The sequence below is a fragment of the Eptatretus burgeri genome, chromosome 15 (assembly GCF_056783735.1).
Source record: "Eptatretus burgeri isolate ZD-2024b chromosome 15, Ebu_testis_v1, whole genome shotgun sequence".
Taxonomy (NCBI): Eukaryota; Metazoa; Chordata; class Myxini; order Myxiniformes; family Myxinidae; genus Eptatretus; species Eptatretus burgeri.
This window is the reverse complement of record NC_140975.1, coordinates 58,338,315-58,359,932: the sequence shown is the minus strand read 5'-3', so window position 1 is coordinate 58,359,932 and position 21,618 is coordinate 58,338,315. Positions and strand designations below refer to the sequence as shown.

The window sequence follows — 21,618 nt, the reverse complement described above, 5'->3', positions numbered from 1 at the left end:
TTAAGACATCGCTACAAGGATATATTTTGTTTGCTGTTCTGAATACCTGAGAAGAGATTAATCTTGATAAATTATTGATGTATGTGTAATGTGAATTCTTTCCAACACTAAAATATAAAAGGTCAATGTGTGTTTCTTCATTTTTATAGTTGTTTGAAATTTTTAATATTTGAACTTTGTTTGTATCCGTTAATCCATATACATTAATAGAAAGATTATTCTTTTTCTCAAATTTAGGAATATCTGTTAGTGGCATTGGGAATTTAAAATCTTTAATGTCCAAGGTATTCTCATATTTCATATATTGTTTTACTCTTTCTGAATTACATTTTGGTGGATGTAAGTGAGCAAGAACAGACCAGAGAAAACATTTATTATCATTGTTCTTAATATTAACAACTGCCTTCTTTAGTTTTATTTCTTTTGGTAATTCAATATAAGAAGAAGCTTTAAGAGGGTTTGATTTTAGAATGTGTATATCTAAAAAGATGATTTTTTTAATATTGAATCCACTTCCTACCACTGTATTATCAACATCCTCCTCTTGTCTTGATAGTTCTTCATAAACCCCACTATTCAAAAAATCTTGAAATGATGTTATAAAATGAAGATCTGTTCTCATATAAGGAGTTTGTTCTTCATCTTGTCTTTTCATATTCATTTTCACTCCCATATAAAACTTTAAAGTTTTTATTTCTTTTAATGTCTTTTTAATAAATTTTTCAACATCGGGTTTCACTATTTCAATTGATTCAGCTATTGATGATGGACCGGGTTCTCCAAATTGAAAAATCCTTATTTTTATATGCCCTTTAAATGCCTCATCAGTGTTTTTAATATAATAGTCTCCCTTTACTTTAAACTCATTTTTCTTGTGTTTTTGTGATTGAAGATGTTGATTATAACTACTCTTCAAAACATCCTTTGAACAGATATCACAATGTTTTCTTTCCAACTCAAGAGGAGATATTTGATGAAATAGATTAAATGTGTGTTTGTTGGTTCGGAGGTGTTTTCTATAATGTTTATATTCGTGATTACAAACATCGCAGTACGTTGTATTCACCATATTTATAGAATAAAACTTTGCTTGAACTAAAATTTTCTTGATGAAAATTTCGTTTAATTTATAGGTGAATCTGTGCTTAAAAACATTTTATCCTCCAACTTTTTCACTTAATAAATACAATGTTTCAAGACACAAAAGACAAGTTTCAATCAATCTCTTCATCTGTTAAAGATACTGAGAAATATGTCAAGGATGTAAAATTGAACAAAGATAAATATAACAACTATTGGATAAAAACTATTATGGTAAATAATATGAGTTCTTCAATTTCCTTCAGTGGAAGGGCTTTTAGTATACCTGGTAGAACATCAATTAAAGTATCTCTAACAAAAGTTTCTCCTCTCCTTCTAGTAATATATTCAAAACTAGAAAAAGCAATGAAACAAGAAAAAGTATTAAAGAACAAAAACCTTATGGATGAAGCTTTAGAAAGAAAAGATAAGACCATCTGTAATATGCAAGGAGAAATTTGTATTTTTTTCAACAACCCTAAAGATGTAAATCTTGATGAAATAAAGGATGTTAATATATCAGGTGAAATGACATTTCGTTCAATAGTAGTTAACGATAATTTTAAAATTACCTTTAATATAAAAAATGTTGTCGTTGAATCTGATAATGAAAAAAAGTATATCGATATCGATGGTAATATACAACTGAAAGTATAGATGAATTTCAGTTTAAGTAAAGTTTTACTTTATAAATATGCTAGACTTTCCTGATTCTCCATATGACAAATTTGAGAATTGTCCTGCGTGTGAAAGACGGGGATTAAACACAGAGTCAAAAGCCTATAAACAATGTATATTCTGTGATTATCTTCTAATTAATGATAATAAAAAATATAAAAAGGAAAATAATTCTTTTAGATTTACACCAAAAATGAATTACTTTACAAGATTGATTAGAGAAATGAATGTAAAGTATGAGGATGATAACACACCTTTCCTTACAAGGGAAGAAACTGAACGTATAAGAGAAATGTTCAAAGGATTGTTGTTGTATATTATTCATGGATGTAATTTTCAGGGAAATATCAACACAAGATATTGTATAAATAAAATAATGGATTATCTTGAAATTAAACCTGAACTTAGGATAAAATATAGAGTTTCTAAAAAAGCTAATAATAAATTAAATAACCTGTTTTTCAAATATATAAATGAATGATTTTTTACCTATTTGGGAAAATAAGATAAAATTTAACAACCATAAAAATCTCCCAAATTCATTAAGATGTCTCATAGTTGGTTCAAGTGGATGTGGAAAAACCTGCTTACTTTTAAAAATGCTCCTCACTCCCAACTTTTTAGATTATGATAATTTAATAATTTTCACAAAGTCGAGTTTTCAACCAGAGTATCAACTACTCTCACAAGGTTTTAATGCTGGTCTTCAAAAAGAAGATATAATAGGTTTATTTAAACGTCAAAAAACCTAAATGATTATAACATTGAAGATATAATTCAACTATTTTGTGATACACAGAGATGTAAAAAGAAATCAAATCTTATAACTTGTATTCTTAGTGATAATACGGATGATATACCGTCTCCCCAAGATTTGGATAAATCAAAAAGAACCTCGTTATCTTTGATGATTGTGTTAATGAGAGAAACCAAACGGTAATGGATAGCTACTACACAAGAGGGAGACATTCTTCTTGTAATTGTATTTATCTTAGTCAATCGTACTTTCAACTTCCTCGTCGTTCCATCAGAAACAATGCTAATACTTTTATTTTATTCAAGTTAAATTCAATAGATATCAATAATTTTTGGAGAGATAATTGTTCTACATTATGTAGTAAAAAGAAATTTGAGGATTATATGAAGCACACGACTGAAAAATATAAATATATTGTTGTGAAACAAGATGAGATATTAAGGGATATATTTTTTGTTTTATAAACAATTACATATATAAATGACAACTATTATTATAAATCTTGTGGGTAAATCTGCTTCTGGAAAAAACTTTCATAAATCAAGGTTCTTGTGTAGTACAAATGAGAATATTGTAAATTTACTTAAAAACACCCCGTGATACGCATTGTATCAACAACAACTAGAGCAATAAGACCTGGAGAAGTAAAAGGTGAAGATTATCACTATATTTCAGTGGAGGAACATATGCGATTGAGGAATGAAGGACAAATATTTGAGGAGGTTTCTCTTGGTACAACAAAATATTCACATTGTAAGAGTGAGTTAAAGAAACTAAAATCTGGTGGTGTTGGGATATTAGAAACTAATCCAGAAGGAACGAGACAAATTATTAAATATCTGAGCGGAGTGAAGATTTTATCATTCGGTTTTGATGTTGATGAAGAAACTCAACACAAACGTATGAAAAGCAGAGATGCAAGGATTAGTGAAGAAGAAATTACAACTCGCATTAATGTTAATAAAGAATTTGATGAAATATTTAAAGAAAAGGATTTATTTGAACACATCTACTTGAATGATGAAGAAAAGGAAAATTTCCCTGTTGATCTTTACAATTCATTAAATGATATTTTACAATAAATAAATGGATACAAAAGAAAGAGCAAGAAGATTTAAGGAACATCAAGAGTTGGTTTCAAAAGTTGTAAAACAACAGGAAGACATAAAGAAGAAACGCAGACAGAAACTAACGGGCGAAGAAGCATTTGAAAAAACAAGAGAAATTTTTTAAACCACTTTTAAAAACTTCCCAAGAAAAAATGAAAGATGTTTCCACAGTTCCCACAGTAGAATATACTCCTAGAAAGCTTCAAATGTTAAAAGATTTCAGTCAAATGACAGAGGAAGAATTAGAGCATTTAGGAGAATTAGAATATGATGATGAAGGTTTATTTCAACAACTGGAAGAGATTAATCAACCCCCTGATTATATTGTGAATGCTGTTCAAAACAATGAATATTCAGCGGATTCAAAAACCAAAGCAGGACTCATTCCAACAGAACAACCAGCAATATTTCATCTTGTTCAAGAAAAGGTATTGATATTTAATGATGAATTAAGGTTCTTAAGTTCTGCTCAACCCCCTGTTAAACTAACTCCGAGATTAATGTTTCTTCTCACAAAAGATGGAAGACAAGGTTCAACTGTGAGGGATGAATCAAAGTATATTGATAAACCATTGGATATGGAAAATAATGATGATAGAGTATATATTGATTTGCTAAACACTCTAAATTATAAGGTTATTCTTTCTGGTAAAAGTAGGAAGAATGAGAAGGAGAAACACATTATTCAGGCTTTAAGTATCCTTGGTTCAGGTATTAGTTTTCTTCCAAATGACCCATCGCAATTAGTTAATAGACTGTTATTGTTGTTCGGCAGTAAGAAGGCTGGAAATAACAATTGTTTTAATGAAGCATCAGCCATTTTAGACCAGTTGATGAACATGAAAATAATTAATAAATCTCAATATAAAGACATTTTAACTCATATTAAATAAGATGAGAAGCACAATCCTGAGTTTTAATTTCACAACAAGCGACCACACATCTTCATTCCCATACCCACTACAACTTGACACAACAAAAGAATATGAGGCATCTTTATTGTCCATGGAGACTTATAATACCTTATTTAATATAACCGAGAAAAATGACAAGTTTAGTTATAATCCGGGAAGTGGATACAAAACGATAACAGTCTCACCCGGAGCATACGAGATTTCTCAAATATCTTCCGAAATTGCTCGTCTTATGAAAGAACAGGGTGATGAACCAAAAAATATTGTTATAAACATTCAAAAACATACTTCAAAATCAACGATTAAAGTTAAAAATAACTACAAGGTTGATTTCACAATTGATAATTCATTTAGAGAGTTATTAGGTTTCTCCTCAAAAAGATTGAAACTAATGGGACGTTTTACAGTGATAATGTCATTCAAATATCCTCAGGAATAAATTCGGTGTTAATTCACTGTGATTTGATTGATGGTGCTTATAATGATGGATTAAAAACAAATACAATATTTTCATTCAGCGCATACTCAACCCCAATTGGTTATAAATTCAATATGGAGCCTAAAAATTTGGTTTATCTACCTGTGTCAGGAAAAACCATACACAGAGTAAATTTTAGGATAACCGACCAAGATAATCGTGTGATTTCTTTTAATGGAGAAGTTATATCCATCAGAATTCACCTACGTGAAGTTTTTCAATAAATAAATACGATGGTTATTGTGAGGAAGCACGAGTTGGGAAAATATAAAATAATTACAGGGGATGGGATGTTCCTTTCCCCGTACTACAAGGGTGAAGGTATGTATCTTGGTAGAGGATACTATAAACCTAAGAGACAAAGGGGTGTTGGACATCAATTTAGAGGAGATGGGATAATTGATACTCTCATGGGTATTGGTTCAACTATTCTTAAACATAAAGACCTAATTGGTTCAACTGCTTCTGCTGTGGGAAATGTAGCAGGTGCTGTAAAGAGTATAAAAGATGCTCAGAAAGAATCTCATAAATTACAAGCAATAAAAGAAATTAAGAAAGGTAAAACTCAGTTGTCCCCCCAAGAACGACAGAAAATAATTCAAATACTTGGATCAGGGTTTCAAAAGTTTTAACATCTTTTTCCTAAATAAATACAAGTATGGAAGCAATTGATAGTATCTATGATTTGGATGATACTATTATTATCTCAAACTCCACTAAAAAAGAAGATTACTTCAAGGTAAATGCAATAACTGGAACAGACTGGAATACAAATGGTACAAAAAGTTTTGAAATAAATAATCAACAAACCTATTTGAATCTCTCCGAAAGTTTCTTGTTGTGTAAATTTAAATTCACTAAGGCTGGGAATAACACAAACGCTACACTTGTAAATGATTTCTTCTGGAAAATGTTTGATAGTGTGCGATTGTATATTGGAACACAAGAAGTTGAAGCGGTTGATTATGTCTCTGCTGTATCTGAAATGATGAAATTTACACTCTATACATTCAGTGATAGAATGGGAAAGGGGTCTGTCGAAGGTTTTATTCCTGATATGTCAACGGGAACAAACACAGACCCTGGATATATTCAAAGGAAAGGAATGTATAATGATGATACAAAAGCAGAAAATAGTTTTACTGTGGCAGTTCCTCTTAAAGGTATATTTGGATTTTGTGATTATGATAAAGTTCTGTATGGTCTTAAAATTAGATTTCAACTACAAAGGAATGATAATGAAAATAGATTGCTTTTTGGTGTTGGTAATGCTTTTGGTGATCAGAATAAATTTGTAATTGAGGAGATGAGTTGGTATATCAGTGAATATACTCCTAATCTTAAAACAGAAGAGATGTTGAATCGAAGACTTAACTCAAAAAAACACTCAGTGTATCATACCTCAAAAGAAGATGTCAACACGTTAAACTCAATCAAACTACTTACACGTGGAATTTGGGTGTTCTGGAAGGAAAGCCACGATATCTGTGGATGATTTTTAAAAAGCCAGATGGTGATACTGCGACTGATAAGAATAATGCATTGAGTGATAATGCTAAGGTGAAACAACTTCGCGTTTCTCTAGATGGAACATTTTATCCACGAGATAGATTGGAAATTAATTGGGAAAAAAATGATTTTGCTGAAGCATACAAGTCTTACCAAAAGGTGTGTGAAAGTAATGGAAATAAAGAACCTATTTTGGATATGACAGCATTTAAAAGTTTGTATACAATCTATACGTTTGACCTGAGCGTTCAAAAAGAAACTATAAAGTCTAATCGAGTGGATACTTCCCTATACATTGAAAGAGGAGAGAGTGAAGAAGTTGATACATATTGTTTGCTTTTGGAAGAAACAGAATTGCAGATTAATACAGATAATGGTGTGATGATTAGTCTCACATAATTTTTTGTTAAATAAATGAGTGGCAAAGTACCAACTGGGGTATATGTTAATCAAATCAATCTTCATAAACTATCATCTTGTGTTCAAAATCAAAAGCCTTGTACGATTAACGTTAATACAATTCAGAGAAAAGGAGCAGTAAGAATTGATGTTTTGCTCACAAGAGAACAGGTTAAAATCTTGAATGACACTGACTCACTTAAAATTAAAATGACAAAACCAATGTTGAAAAAATATTCAATAAGAGAGACGAGTGGAGGATTTCTCCCATTTCTAATTCCTTTATTTGCTGGTTTAAGTGCGGTTGGAGCATTGACGGGTGGTATTTCAACAGCGGTCAAAACTGCCAACGAAAGGAAGGCTCAACTCCAGGCTCAAAAAGAATTGGAAAGACATAACAAAGAGTTGGAGAAACAAATTAGTGGAAGTGGTGTAATTGTAGATTTTGCTGAAAAACTTGAAGGTCTGCCTGATAAAGCGAGATTGTTAGTTGGAGATATGCTTTCTTCTATAGCACAAGCAGGTGTAAAATTAACGAAAAGAGGTAATGGATTATATCTTTCTAATAAATAAATGAGCATTGATGAGTGGTTGAAAGAATTTGGAAAGAATACAACATCAAATTTACAACTTGCCAAATATTGTAAGAAATTAAAAATTCATAATGTGGTTATTTGTATGAGAGATGAATTAACAAATGTGTCGAAACATACAAAGAATATTATTATGAACTTAGAAGATAATGATGGGAACGGTTCTCATTGGGTTTGTATTTTTAATAGTCAAGACAAATATTATTTTGATAGTTTTGGTCTTCCACCACCTGTTGAAGTCATAAAATTCTTACAGAATGGTGTTTATCAAACATTTCAAGTCCAAGAATTAAATTCCAAGTGTTGTGGTCAATTATGTCTATATGTGTTATTTCAACTCAACAAAAATAAAAAATTTTATGATATTATTTTTAATCTAATATAAATGACTTATGTTGGTAAAGATGGTTCTATCTTTGGTGTATCTCAAGAACTGGATATTGATTTATCAAATTATTACACAAAGGCACAGGCTGAACGACATAAATATAATATAAACAAAAATATTAACATGAAAAATGTTTATAAATTAAAAAATTATCCAAGCCCGACTGACGCGAATGACTTGGTGAGATTAAGCGATTTATCACAATATATATACTTAAATAAAACGGCTGTGTATTCTAAAGATACAGAAGTGTTGATATTATCTCCAGGTCATACAGAATTCACAGTTCGAATTAAAATAAATTTTTATAAAGAAGGGCGTATCGTTTGTATGAGAATAGAACAATGGGGGTATGATATGAATGATTTAGGGTATAATTGGTCATTTAAAATTAACCTCGAAGACCTGGAACAATTAAATCAGTCTCGTAAGGAAGAATATTATCCACTTGGTATCGAGAATGAGTTTTGTGGAGCCACGATTAGTAAACAACAAATAAAAGAATTTAATAAGGGTAAATATAATAATGGTTTTGCCCTTGTTTATCTCATGAAAACAGAAAAACAGGATTATATATAATAAGTAAGGAAATACAAAATGATTTAACTATGGGAAGATGGGGAGGTGTTTCGTGCCATAATATTATTCTAACATATATTTCTAATACATAAATGACAGCAAGAAGGCTTCAAGAAAATTATCATTTCTGTGTTCAAGCATACCTTCAAGAAAAGGGTATTCGGTATTTTAATAAATATGTTCTACAACATAAGAATGAGGTATTTTCAATAAAAGATTGGCATTATGCTGATGTTGATAAACCGACAACTTTAGATTTAATTAGAATGTTAAATAATGAAAAAATTATAAGGTTAAGAAAAGGTAAGGCTCTTTTAGAAATTCAAAAGAAATTTTATTGGTATCCTGTTGTAAAAAATTATTTTGGATACAGGAATAACAAGAAATCCTGATGAATATATGTATAATATTCTATGGGGTGTAAACGATTCAAGTATAGTAAGGGATGAGGAAGGAGTTGAAGAAGAGAGGGAAGAGGAGGAAAAGGAGGAGGAGGAGAGAGAGAAGGAGGAAAGAGAGAAGAGAGAGAGGGAGGAAAGAGAGAGAATGAATAAATATCAAAATATGGAAACCAGTGAGATTCAAAAAAGAATAGAGGTATTAAAGAAATTAACTTATCTCACCAGGGAGGAATACAAAGAATTAAAAAGTCTATTTACAATACTTTCGACAAGACTATCGACATCGAGAAGACATGTATTTTAATTCAAGTTTTTTCTTAAATAAATGGAGGAGAGAGTGAAGGCATTTCTAAGGATTCTTTATGTTTTAAAAATTAAGATTCAAATGTGCATGTTGGAAACTAAAAAGGTTTTTGCACTCTGCAGAAATTTTTCTCATAAATAAATGAGTTATTGTCTCAAATGTAAAAAGAAAACTAATACTAAAAATATTTCATATATTAAAAGTAAAAATAACAGGGTTATACAAAAAGGTATATGTTCGGTGTGTGGTTCAAAAAAAATCAATTTATCTCCAAACACAAACTCGGAGGAGATATACAAAAGTTTTTATCAGGAAGTAAATTTACAACTACTGGAATACCAGGGGAATTACATCTTCCAGGGTATTCTTTCTGTGGTCCAGGCACAAACTTGGATAAAAGATTAGATGAGGCAGACAATCCTAAATCCTGGAGTAAACCAATCAATAGAGTTGATGAAGTGTGCATGAGACACGATATTGATTATGGGAATACCACAACGTTGGAAGAAAAGCATGAAGCCGATAGAGAAATGTTATATAATTTGTCTCTGATACAAAATCCAACCTTGAGAGAAAAAGTTGATAGGTTCATCGTGAAGAAGATGATTAGTGCTAAATTGAAACTTGGACTTGGAAATTCAAAAACTTATAGGCTCTAATGATGCCATTAAGACTGAAGAGCAATTAGCTGATGAATTACATAAACCAATATTCACAAAGTTTCAGAGAAGGAAAGTTTATTCCAAGGAAGTTGATTATATCTGGTCTGCTGATTTGATTGAACTCAATAATGATAAGGGGTACAAGTATGCTTTAACCGTTATTGATTTGAGGAGTAGATATGCGTGGGTTGTCCCTTTAAAAAACAAAACAGGTAATACTCTTATGTTAGCTTTTCAACAGATATTTAATAAAAGTAAGAGAAAACCTAAGAAATTGTGGACTGATGAGGGTAGAGAGTTTTATAACAAGACATTTATGAATTTTTTAAAAAATAACAGTATTACATTATACAGTACCTTTAATGAAGGGAAGGCAGTTGTTGTTGAACGTTTTAATCGTACCTTAAAAGAGAGACTATATAAAAAATTCACACAACTCGGTTCACAACAATGGTTATCTTTTATTCAGGATATTGTGGATAAGTATAATGACACGATTCACACGTCAACGAATATGAAGCCATCAGAAACATTTACAAAATTAAAATATGAAAAAGAGATTAATGTCAGAAAACCTAAGTTCAAAGTTGGTGATATCGTAAGAATATATAGGTGGAAATCTCATTTTGAAAAGGGTTTTACTGAACGATGGACGAAAGAACTTTTTAAAATTGTTGATGTAATAGATACAGTTCCTTGGACTTATAAAATATATGATTTGGAAGGGGAAGAGATTTTAGGTTCATTTTATTCACAGGAATTACAAAAGACAAAACTAAGCATATAATACACCTTTGTGGACACTAGAGGGACAAGTCCGAGGTGTATTACAGTATATAATGTGTGTCAAGGGGGACGTTCTTAGATCTGTGAACCCCAAACACAGAATCCTCAACTGAATAGTCAAGGCTTAACTTTTGTTTGTGTGTGTGTGCAATGGGAGCAATAGGTTGGCGCTTCACTCCCTCCTACTATACACCGTTGTGGACACTCGAGGGCCAAGTCCGAGGTGTATAACAGTATATAATGTGTGTCAAGGGGGACGTTCTTAGATCTGTGAACCCCAAACACAGAATCCTCAACTGAATAGTCAAGGCTTAACTTTTGTTTGTTGATGTGTATGTGTGTGTGTCCCAACCCTCACATTCAAAATCTCAACCCCAACCCTCACATTCAAAATCTCAACCCCAACTCAATCCTCGCCCAACACAATGTCTTTTTCAAAATGAGATTTCCACCTATATATATATATTTTTACGTTTTTTTTTTCTTCTTCCAATTCTGTCTTTTAAGGCTTTCAGGTTTGATGACGTAGAAAGGGGGAGTAAGCCTGCACTTTCTTCCCAGAACTTTCTTGATCTTGCTCCCATCAAGCACCATCCGACAAAGAACTACATCGATAGGTTTAGATCCCAAAGAGTGATAGCAACTCCAAAAGTCTCCAAAATATAAATAAATAAAATAATAATAATAATAAATAAATAAATAAATAAATAAAAGCCCCCAAAAAAGTTTCAAGTGTCCAACATAAACCCAACTTTCCAAGTCTTCAAGGTATAACCACATTCCCGTTGAGTTTCCAAGATATGTATCACATTGTGAGTTATCAATCCAGAACCCACATTTCAAGTATTCAAAGTAAAACCAACTTACAAAGTCTCTTAAGGATAACTCATTTACTGATTTTTTCAAAATTTGTGAGTCTCCAAGGTAGGACCCATATTTAGAACCATCTTGGCAGAACCCTTTTCCTGAGTCTCCAAGGTAGTTATTTAAACCATCAAGGCAGAACTCATTTACTGATTTTTTCAAAATTTGTGAGTCTCCAAGGTAGGCCCCATATTTAGAACCATCTTGGCAGAACCCTTTTCCTGAGTCTCCAAGGTAGTTATTTAAACCATCAAGGCAGAACTCATTTACTGATTTTTTCAAAATTTGTGAGTCTCCAAGGTAGGCCCCATATTTAGAACCATCTTGGCAGAACCCTTTTCCTGAGTCTCCAAGGTAGTTATTTAAACCATCAAGGCAGAACTCATTTACTGATTTTTTCAAAATTTGTGAGTCTCCAAGGTAGGCCCCATATTTAGAACCATCTTGGCAGAACCCTTTTCCTGAGTCTCCAAGGTAGTTATTTAAACCATCAAGGCAGAACTCATTTACTGATTTTTTCAAAATTTGTGAGTCTCCAAGGTAGGCCCCATATTTAGAACCATCTTGGCAGAACCCTTTTCCTGAGTCTCCAAGGTAGTTATTTAAACCATCAAGGCAGAACTCATTTACTGATTTTTTCAAAATTTGTGAGTCTCCAAGGTAGGCCCCATATTTAGAACCATCTTGGCAGAACCCTTTTCCTGAGTCTCCAAGGTAGTTATTTAAACCATCAAGGCAGAACTCATTTCTTGATTTTTTCAAAATTTGTGAGTCTCCAAGGTAAAACTTGTATTCTGGCTCATCAAGGTATAACTTGTTCAGTGGGTATTGTCTTGATAACTCACAATGAGTACTATTGCTGTAAAACTCTTTTTCAGGATTTTGCTGGTCTCCAAGGTATAACTCTTTGGTTGGGTCATCAAGGACGAACTCGTTCTGTGGGTCTTGGTCGCTCATAAGGTCTTCAACCAAGCCAACAATTTCCCCCCAAGTTGTAGCAAAAGCAGTATTTTCATTTCGTATTTCAGACACAATTTCCTGTGAGAGAAAATAATAATGTATTAATTAAGTTATTTAATTATTAAATGAGTATGCTTCAATCAAAGTTTGAAAATAGGAAAATAAAAAATCTTACCTCAATAGATAAGAGGTTTGAATCCAGTTCATCAACTTGAAGGTTTAGTTCCATAGAAGACAGAGAGTTCCAAGGAACACCAAAGTCATCCCACTCAAGGTCTTCAACCAAGCCAACAATTTCCCCCCAAGTTGTAGCAAAAGCAGTATTTTCAGATACAATTTCCTGTGAGAGAAAATAATAATGTATTAATTAAGTTATTTAATTATTAAATGAGTATGCTTCAATCAAAGTTTGAAAATAGGAAAATAAAAATCTTACCTCAATAGATAAGAGGTTTGAATCCAGTTCATCAACTTGAAGGTTTAGTTCCATAGAAGACAGAGAGTTTGAGACAAGCACACAGAACACCATTGCCAGCAAGAACAAATGTTTAAAATGGAGCCTGGGTTTGAAGCTTTTATAGAGAAAGACTGGTGGGTGTGGTTTCCTTTGGAAATTCCCTGGGCAAGCCTAGGCAAGCCTTCATTGGGAAATTTTTCAAAACCATAACATCCTGTAATTTTCTAGTGATTTCTTTGTGAGTCAGAGATGAACTGGAAATGATGTAAGAGTGGGCGGGGCTTAGCAAAAGTAGGCGGAGCTTAGGAAAAGTGGGCGTGGCTTAGAAAAAATACCTTATGAAAAGTGGGCGGAGCTTAGCAAAAGTGGGCGGGGCTTAGGAAAAGTGGGCGGGGCTTAGAAAAATACCTCATGAAAAGTGGGCGGAGCTTAGCAAAAGTGGGCGGGGCTTAGGAAAAGTGGGCGTGGCTTAGAAAAAATACCTTATGAAAAGTGGGCGGAGCTTAGCAAAAGTGGGTGGGGCTTAGGAAAAGTGGGCGTGGCTTAGAAAAAATACCTTATGAAAAGTGGGCGGAGCTTAGGAAAGTGGGCGTGGCTTAGAAAAAATACTTTATGAAAAGTGGGCGGAGCTTAGCAAAAGTGGGCGGAGCTTAGGAAAAGTGGGCGTGGCTTAGAAAAATTACCTTATGAAAAGTGGGCGGGGCTTAACAAAAGTGGGCGGGGCTTAAAGAAAAGTGGGCGGGGCTTAACAAAAAATAACCTGTGGCTCAGGAGGTGGTCAAACAAGAGCATTAAGAGAAGTTTATCATTTCGTAATGGCACAAATGGGGTATCTTAAAAAATATAAAGATTCAAATGTTTTGTTTGTCAATATTTTAGATGAAGATTATTGTGCAAAGAAAATTAAACTATTGAAGGAATTTGAGAATGAACAAATCTTTATAGGTTCAATGAGTGAGCTGTTCAACCCCCAGGTGTTCAATTCAATGAGGTTCAACCTCCAAGTTAAAAGGGGAGACAAATAAATATACCTTGGGATAAAAAGGGGGTTTATTTTTAAGGAAAAAAAATATAAATCGCTGAAAATCCCCCATTCATTTACATGGGGAAAAGTGAGCCAGAATCAGTATTCTTACCCTACTATTGATAAACCATTGGATATGGAAAATAATGATGATAGAGTATATATTGATTTGCTGAACACTCTAAATTATAAGGTTATTCTTTCTGGTAAAAGTAGGAAGAATGAGAAGGAGAAACACATTATTCAGGCTTTAAGTATCCTTGGTTCAGGTATTAGTTTTCTTCCAAATGACCCATCGCAATTAGTTAATAGACTGTTATTGTTGTTCGGCAGTAAGAAGGCTGGAAATAACAATTGTTTTAATGAAGCATCAGCCATTTTAGATCAGTTGATGAACATGAAAATAATTAATAAATCTCAATATAAAGACATTTTATCTCATATTAAATAAGATGAGATAAAATGTCTTTATATTGAGATTTATTAATTATTTTCATGTTCATCAACTGATCTAAAATGGCTGATGCTTCATTAAAACAATTGTTATTTCCAGCCTTCTTACTGCCGAACAACAATAACAGTCTATTAACTAATTGCGATGGGTCATTTGGAAGAAAACTAATACCTGAACCAAGGATACTTAAAGCCTGAATAATGTGTTTCTCCTTCTCATTCTTCCTACTTTTACCAGAAAGAATAACCTTATAATTTAGAGTGTTCAGCAAATCAATATATACTCTATCATCATTATTTTCCATATCCAATGGTTTATCAATATACTTTGATTCATCCCTCACAGTTGAACCTTGTCTTCCATCTTTTGTGAGAAGAAACATTAATCTCGGAGTTAGTTTAACAGGGGGTTGAGCAGAACTTAAGAACCTTAATTCATCATTAAATATCAATACCTTTTCTTTAACAAGATGAAATATTGCTGGTTGTTCTGTTGGAATGAGTCCTGCTTTGGTTTTTGAATCCGCTGAATATTCATTGTTTTGAACAGCATTCACAATATAATCAGGGGGTTGATTAATCTCTTCCAGTTGTTGAAATAAACCTTCATCATCATATTCTAATTCTCCTAAATGCTCTAATTCTTCCTCCGTCATTTGACTGAAATCTTTTAACATTTGAAGCTTTCTAGGAGTATATTCTACTGTGGGAACTGTGGAAACATCTTTCATTTTTCTTGGGAAGTTTTTAAAAGTGGTTTAAAAAATTTCTCTTGTTTTTTTCAAATGCTTCTTCGCCCGTTAGTTTCTGTCTGCGTTTCTTCTTTATGTCTTCCTGTTGTTTTACAACTTTTGAAACCAACTCTTGATGTTCCTTAAATCTTCTTGCTCTTTCTTTCGCATCCATTTATTTATTGAAAAATATCATTTAATATCTCATCTTGTTTCACAACAATATATTTATATTTTTCAGTCGTGTGTTTCATGTAATCCCCAAATTCCTTTTTACTACATAATGTAGAACAATTATCTCTCCAAAAATTATTGATATCTATTGAATTTAACTTGAATAAAATAAAAGTATTAGCATTGTTTCTGATGGAACGACGAGGAAGTTGAAAGTACGATTGACTAAGATAAATACAATTACAAGAAGAATGTCTCCCTCTTGTGTAGTAGCTGTCCATTACCGTTTGGTTTCTCTCATTAACACAATCATCAAAGATAACGAGGTTCTTTTTTGATTTATCCAAATCTTGGGGAGACGGTATATCATCCGTATTATCACTAAGAATACAAGTTATAGGATTTGATTTCTTTTTACATCTCTGTGTATCACAAAATAGTTGAATTATATCTTCAATGTTATAATCATTTAGGTTTTTTGACGTTTAAATAAACCGATTATATCTTCTTTTTGAAGACCAGCATTAAAACCTTGTGAGAGTAGTTGATACTCTGGTTGAAAACTCGACTTTGTGAAAATTATTAAATTGTCATAATCTAAAAAGTTGGGAGTGAGGAGCATTTTTAAAAGTAAGCAGGTTTTTCCACATCCACTTGAACCAACTATGAGACATCTTAATGAATTTGGGAGATTTTTATGGTTGTTAAATTTTATCTTATTTTCCCAAATAGGTAAAAAATCATTCATTTATATATTTGAAAAACAGGTTATTTAATTTAATATTGGCTTTTTTAGAAACTCTATATTTTATCCTAAGTTCAGGTTTAATTTCAAGATAATCCATTATTTTATTTATACAATATCTTGTGTTGATATTTCCCTGAAAATTACATCCATGAATAATATACAACACCAATCCTTTGAACATTTCTCTTATACGTTCAGTTTCTTCCCTTGTAAGGAAAGGTGTGTTATCATCCTCATACTTTACATTCATTTCTCTAATCAATCTTGTAAAGTAATTTATTTTTGGTGTAAATCTAAAAGAATTATTTTCCTTTTTATATTTTTTATTATCATTAATTAGAAGATAATCACAGAATATACATTGTTTATAGGCTTTTGACTCTGTGTTTAATCCCTGTCTTTCACACGCAGGACAATTCTCAAATTTGTCATATGGAGAATCAGGAAAGTCTAGCATATTTATAAAGTAAAACTTTACTTAAACTAAAATTCATCTATACTTTCAGTTGTATATTACCATCGATATCGATATACTTTTTTTCATTATCAGATTCAACGACAACATTTTTTATATTAAAGGTAATTTTAAAATTATCGTTAACTACTATTGAACGAAATGTCATTTCACCTGATATATTAACATCCTTTATTTCATCAGGATTTACATCTTTAGGGTTGTTGAAAAAAATACAAATTTCTCCTTGCATATTACAGATGGTCTTATCTTTTCTTTCTAAAGCTTCATCCATAAGGTTTTTGTTCTTTGATACTTTTTCTTGTTTCATTGCTTTTTCTAGTTTTGAATATATTACTAGAAGGAGAGGAGAAACTTTTGTTAGAGATACTTTAATTGATGTTCTACCAGGTATACTAAAGGCCCTTCCACTGAAGGAAATTGAAGAACTCATATTATTTACCATAATAGTTTTTATCCAATAGTTGTTATATTTATCTTTGTTCAATTTTACATCCTTGACATATTTCTCAGTATCTTTAACAGATGAAGAGATTGATTGAAACTTGTCTTTTGTGTCTTGAAACATTGTATTTATTAAGTGAAAAAGTTGGAGGATAAAATGGTTTTAAGCACAGATTCACCTTGTAAAACAAACGAAATTTTCATCAAGAAAATTTTAGTTTAAGCAAAGTTTTATTCTATAAATATGGTGAATACAACGTACTGCGATGTTTGTAATCACGAATATAAACATTATAGAAAACACCTCCGAACCAACAAACACACATTTAATCTGTTTCATAAAATATCTCCTCTTGAGTTGGAAAGAAAACATTGTGATATCTGTTCAAAGGATGTTTTGAAGAGTAGTTATAATAAACATCTTCAATCACAAAAACACAAGAAAAATGAGTTTAAAGTAAAGGGAGACTATTATATTGAAAACACTGATGGGGCATTTAAAGGGCATATAAAAATAAGGATTTTTCAATTTGGAGAACCCGGTCCATCATCAATAGCTGAATCAATTGAAATAGTGAAACCCGATGTTGAAAAATTTATTAAAAAGACATTAAAAGAAATGAAAACTTTAAAGTTTTATATGGGAGTGAAAATGAATATGAAAAGACAAGATGAAGAACAAACTCCTTATATGAGAACAGATCTTCATTTTATAACATCATTTCAAGATTTTTTGAATAGTGGGGTTTATGAAGAACTATCAAGACAAGAGGAGGATGTTGATAATACAGTGGTAGGAAGTGGATTCAATATTAAAAAAATCATCTTTTTAGATATACACATTCTAAAAATCAAACCCTCTTAAAGCTTCTTCTTATATTGAATTACCAAAAGAAATAAAACTAAAGAAGGCAGTTGTTAATATTAAGAACAATGATAATAAATGTTTTCTCTGGTCTGTTCTTGCTCACTTACATCCACCAAAATGTAATTCAGAAAGAGTAAAACAATATATGAAATATGAGAATACCTTGGACATTAAAGATTTTAAATTCCCAATGCCACTAACAGATATTCCTAAATTTGAGAAAAAGAATAATCTTTCTATTAATGTATATGGATTAACGGATACAAACAAAGTTCAAATATTAAAAATTTCAAACAACTATAAAAATGAAGAAACACACATTGATCTTTTATATTTTAGTGTTGGAAAGAATTCACATTACACATACATCAATAATTTATCAAGATTAATCTCTTCTCAGGTATTCAGAACAGCAAACAAAATATATCCTTGTAAGCGATGTCTTAATTCATTTCATACAAAAGAACGATTAGAACAACATTCAAAATATTGTAGTAATCATAAATCAGCTGTAATTACAATGCCTAAACCTGGTGAAAAGATTTCTTTTGAAGATTATAATAAATCTATCATGCACCCATTTGTGATATACGCTGATTTTGAGTGTATCCTTAAAAAGATAAATACTGCTTCTCCTAATCCAAAAGAACCATATACAAATAAATATCAAAAACATATTCCTTGTGGTTTCTGTTATTATATCAAATCATCTGTTGGAGAAAAGTATAACAAACTTGAACATTATCGTGGAAAAAATGCTTCACAAGAGTTTGTAAAACGATTAGAAAAGGATTGTATAAGACTCACTAAATTAATGAAAGAAACAAATGAACCGATGAAATTAACCAAAGAAGAAAAATTAGAATTTAGAATGAACAATATCTGTCATATTTGTGAGGGGAAATTAAGGAGTCTAAAGTTAGAGACCATTGTCATCTTACTGGTAAATATAGAGGTCCCGCTCATTCCTGTTGTAATCTTAATTATAAATTACCTTCTTTTATTCCAGTCTTTCTTCACAACAGCGCCAACTATGATACACATCTATTTATAAATGAACTTTCAAAAACACCAGGGAATATTTCTGCCATAACAAACACAAGTCAAAAGTATATTTCATTTTCAAAAATGATATTCACAAAACCTTTAACTCGTATTAGGTTTCTAGATTCTTACAAGTTTATGGGAACACCACTAGCCTACCTCGCATCAAATCTAAGCTCCACGGACTCTTTTCCAAATCTTAATTCATTCTTTCCAAAAGAGGAAATTCTCACTAAAGAGGAAATTCAGATTAAAGAGAGAATTCAAAGTAAAGAGGAAACTGTAATTAATGAAGAAATTCTAACTGAAGATGAAATTCTAATTATAAAGAAAATTCGAACAATGAATGAAATTCTAACTAAAGAGGAAATTCAGATTAAAGATGAAATTCTGATTAAAGAAGGAATTCTTACGAGAGAGGAAATTCAAACAAGGAATGAAATTCAAAGTAAAGAGAAAATTCTTACAAGTAAGGGAATTTATCCTTATGATTATATGGATTCATTTATGAGATTTAAAGAAACACAACTTCCATCAAAAGAAAGTTTCTATAATAACCTTTATGAAGAAGAGATAAGTGATAAGGAATATAAACACGCACAAGAAATATGGAAATTATTTAAGATAAAGAACCTTGGAGAATATCACGATTTATATCTAAAAACAGATGTTTTATTGTTAGCTGATGTGTTTGAGGCTTTTAGAACACTCTGTCATAATAAAAATTGTTATGGATTAGACCCTGCCCACTATTTCACAGCTCCTGGTTTAGCTTGGAGTGCAATGTTGAAAATGACAAAACAAGATATAGATTTAATCAGTGATGTGGATATGCTTTTGATGATTGAGAAGTCCAAGAGAGGTGGAATATCACAAGTATGTTCAAAAAGATATGCTAAAGCAAATAATAAATATCTTCCAAATTATGATAGTGAAAAAGATAGTAATTATTTGATGTATTTTGATGCTAATAATTTGTATGGATGGGCAATGTCTCAATCTCTACCTTATGGTAAATTAGAGTGGGTGGAAGAAAAGGATTATGAAAAGGCTTTGATGAATATTGTTATTTCTTCTCAAGAGGAATTGAATGACGAAGAAGAAGGTTATTATTTTGAAGTTGATTTGAGGTACCCGAGTGTTCTTCATAATAAGCATAAAGACCTTCCTTTTGCATGTGAGAAAGAAACCCCAAAGAAAGAATGGTTCAGTGATTATCATAAAAGTTTTAATATTAAAGGCAAATCAACAGAAAAGTTATTAACAACATTCTATGATAAAGAGGGATATGTTTTACATCAGAGAAGCTTAAAACAGTTTTTGAGAGAAGGATTGAGAGTAGCTAAAATTCATAGAGTTTTAAAATTTAAACAAAGTCCTTGGGTGAAAAAGTATATTCAATTCAATACAGATATGAGAGCAAATACAAAAGTAAAATTTGAAGGGGACTTTTATAAATTAATGAATAATGCTGTATTTGGAAAGACTATGGAAAATGTTAGAAACAGGCAAAACATTAGATTAGCAACATCTTGGAAAGAAGCTTCGAGATTGATAAATAAACCAAGTTTTGAGAGAGAAGAGGTTTTTTCAGAGAACTTTTCTGCAATTCATATGAAAAAGGAAAGTATTGTAATGGATAAACCAATTTATATTGGAACAGCAGTTCTTGATTTATCAAAGATATTGATGTATGATTATTTGTATAATGACTTAAAGAAAGAGTATGGTGAAAATGTTTCATTGTTGTATATGGACACTGATAGTTTTATCCTAGATATAAAAACTGATGATGTTTATGAAGATATGAAGAAAAATATTGGAGTATATGATACAAGTAATTTCAGCAAGAAGAGTGAGTTATTTTCCAAAAAGAATGAAAAGGTTATTGGTAAGTTTAAGGATGAGTTGGGTGGAAAAGTAATGAGTGAGTTTATTGGATTGAGAGCAAAGGCATATGCTTATAAGTATGGTGATCAGATTGATAAGAGGTTAAAGGGAATAAAGAAATATGTAATAAAGAAATCAATAACTTTTAGAAATTATTATAATTGTTTGATGAATAAGAAAGAAGAATACAGGAAAATGAATACAATAAGAAGTTATAAACATAACATATATAGTGAAGAAGTAAATAAAAAGGCATTAGGAGCCTTTGATGATAAGAGATTTATTTTAGATAATGGAATAGATTGTGTTCCATATGGATATTGTATGATAGAGTGTATAAAATAGATTGCGTTTTAACGATGGGAAGAAGGGTTAGGGTTTTTTAAGGGCTACCGCCGTGTTTTTTCACAATATATAAATGGTTAAACCAAGTATTAATCAAACTAAAGAGTGGAGAAAATCTCAGTCTTGGTATATAAATGGAAAACATAATGAATGTGAAAAATATCAAATAAGTCTTATTGAAAAAATAACTAAAACAAAGGTAAATAAAACAAATAAGCGAATTAATTTAAAAACTAGTAAGTTAGAGGATGTAAAGAAAAAAATGAATATCCTTGAATGGACTGAAAACTTTGATGGTTATCAATTGAACAATGAAAAACAATTTACTATAATCTCAAAATGATATGTGGCTCAGGAGGTGGTCAGATGAGATCATTAAGAGAAGTTTATCATTTCGTAATGGCACAAAAGGGGTATCTTAAAAAATATAAAGATTCAAATGTTTTGTTTGTCAATATTTTAGATGGGGATTATTGTGCAAAGAAAATTAAACTATTGAAGGAA

At 31.2% G+C, this 21,618-nt stretch overlaps 2 protein-coding genes across 3 annotated transcripts in view; both read right to left on the bottom strand.

The window, feature by feature from the left end:
• The window catches only part of LOC147012272 (uncharacterized), a 28,711-nt gene extending 15,224 nt beyond the window's left edge, over nt 1-13,487 (bottom strand). Inside the window, exons 1-3 of the mRNA XM_085857929.1 lie at nt 12,898-13,487; nt 12,637-12,801; nt 11,956-12,539 (exon numbers count right to left, since the gene is read on the bottom strand). Of these exons, the coding sequence (XP_085714055.1) occupies nt 11,956-12,539; nt 12,637-12,801; nt 12,898-12,990 (842 nt within the window). The 5' untranslated portion in view covers nt 12,991-13,487. The remainder of the gene's footprint in view (nt 1-11,955; nt 12,540-12,636; nt 12,802-12,897) is intronic.
• LOC147012271 (tyrosine-protein kinase receptor UFO-like) overlaps nt 1-21,618 on the bottom strand; it is a 102,688-nt gene that overhangs the window by 44,867 nt on the left and 36,203 nt on the right. The gene's annotated exons all lie outside the window — the stretch shown is intronic.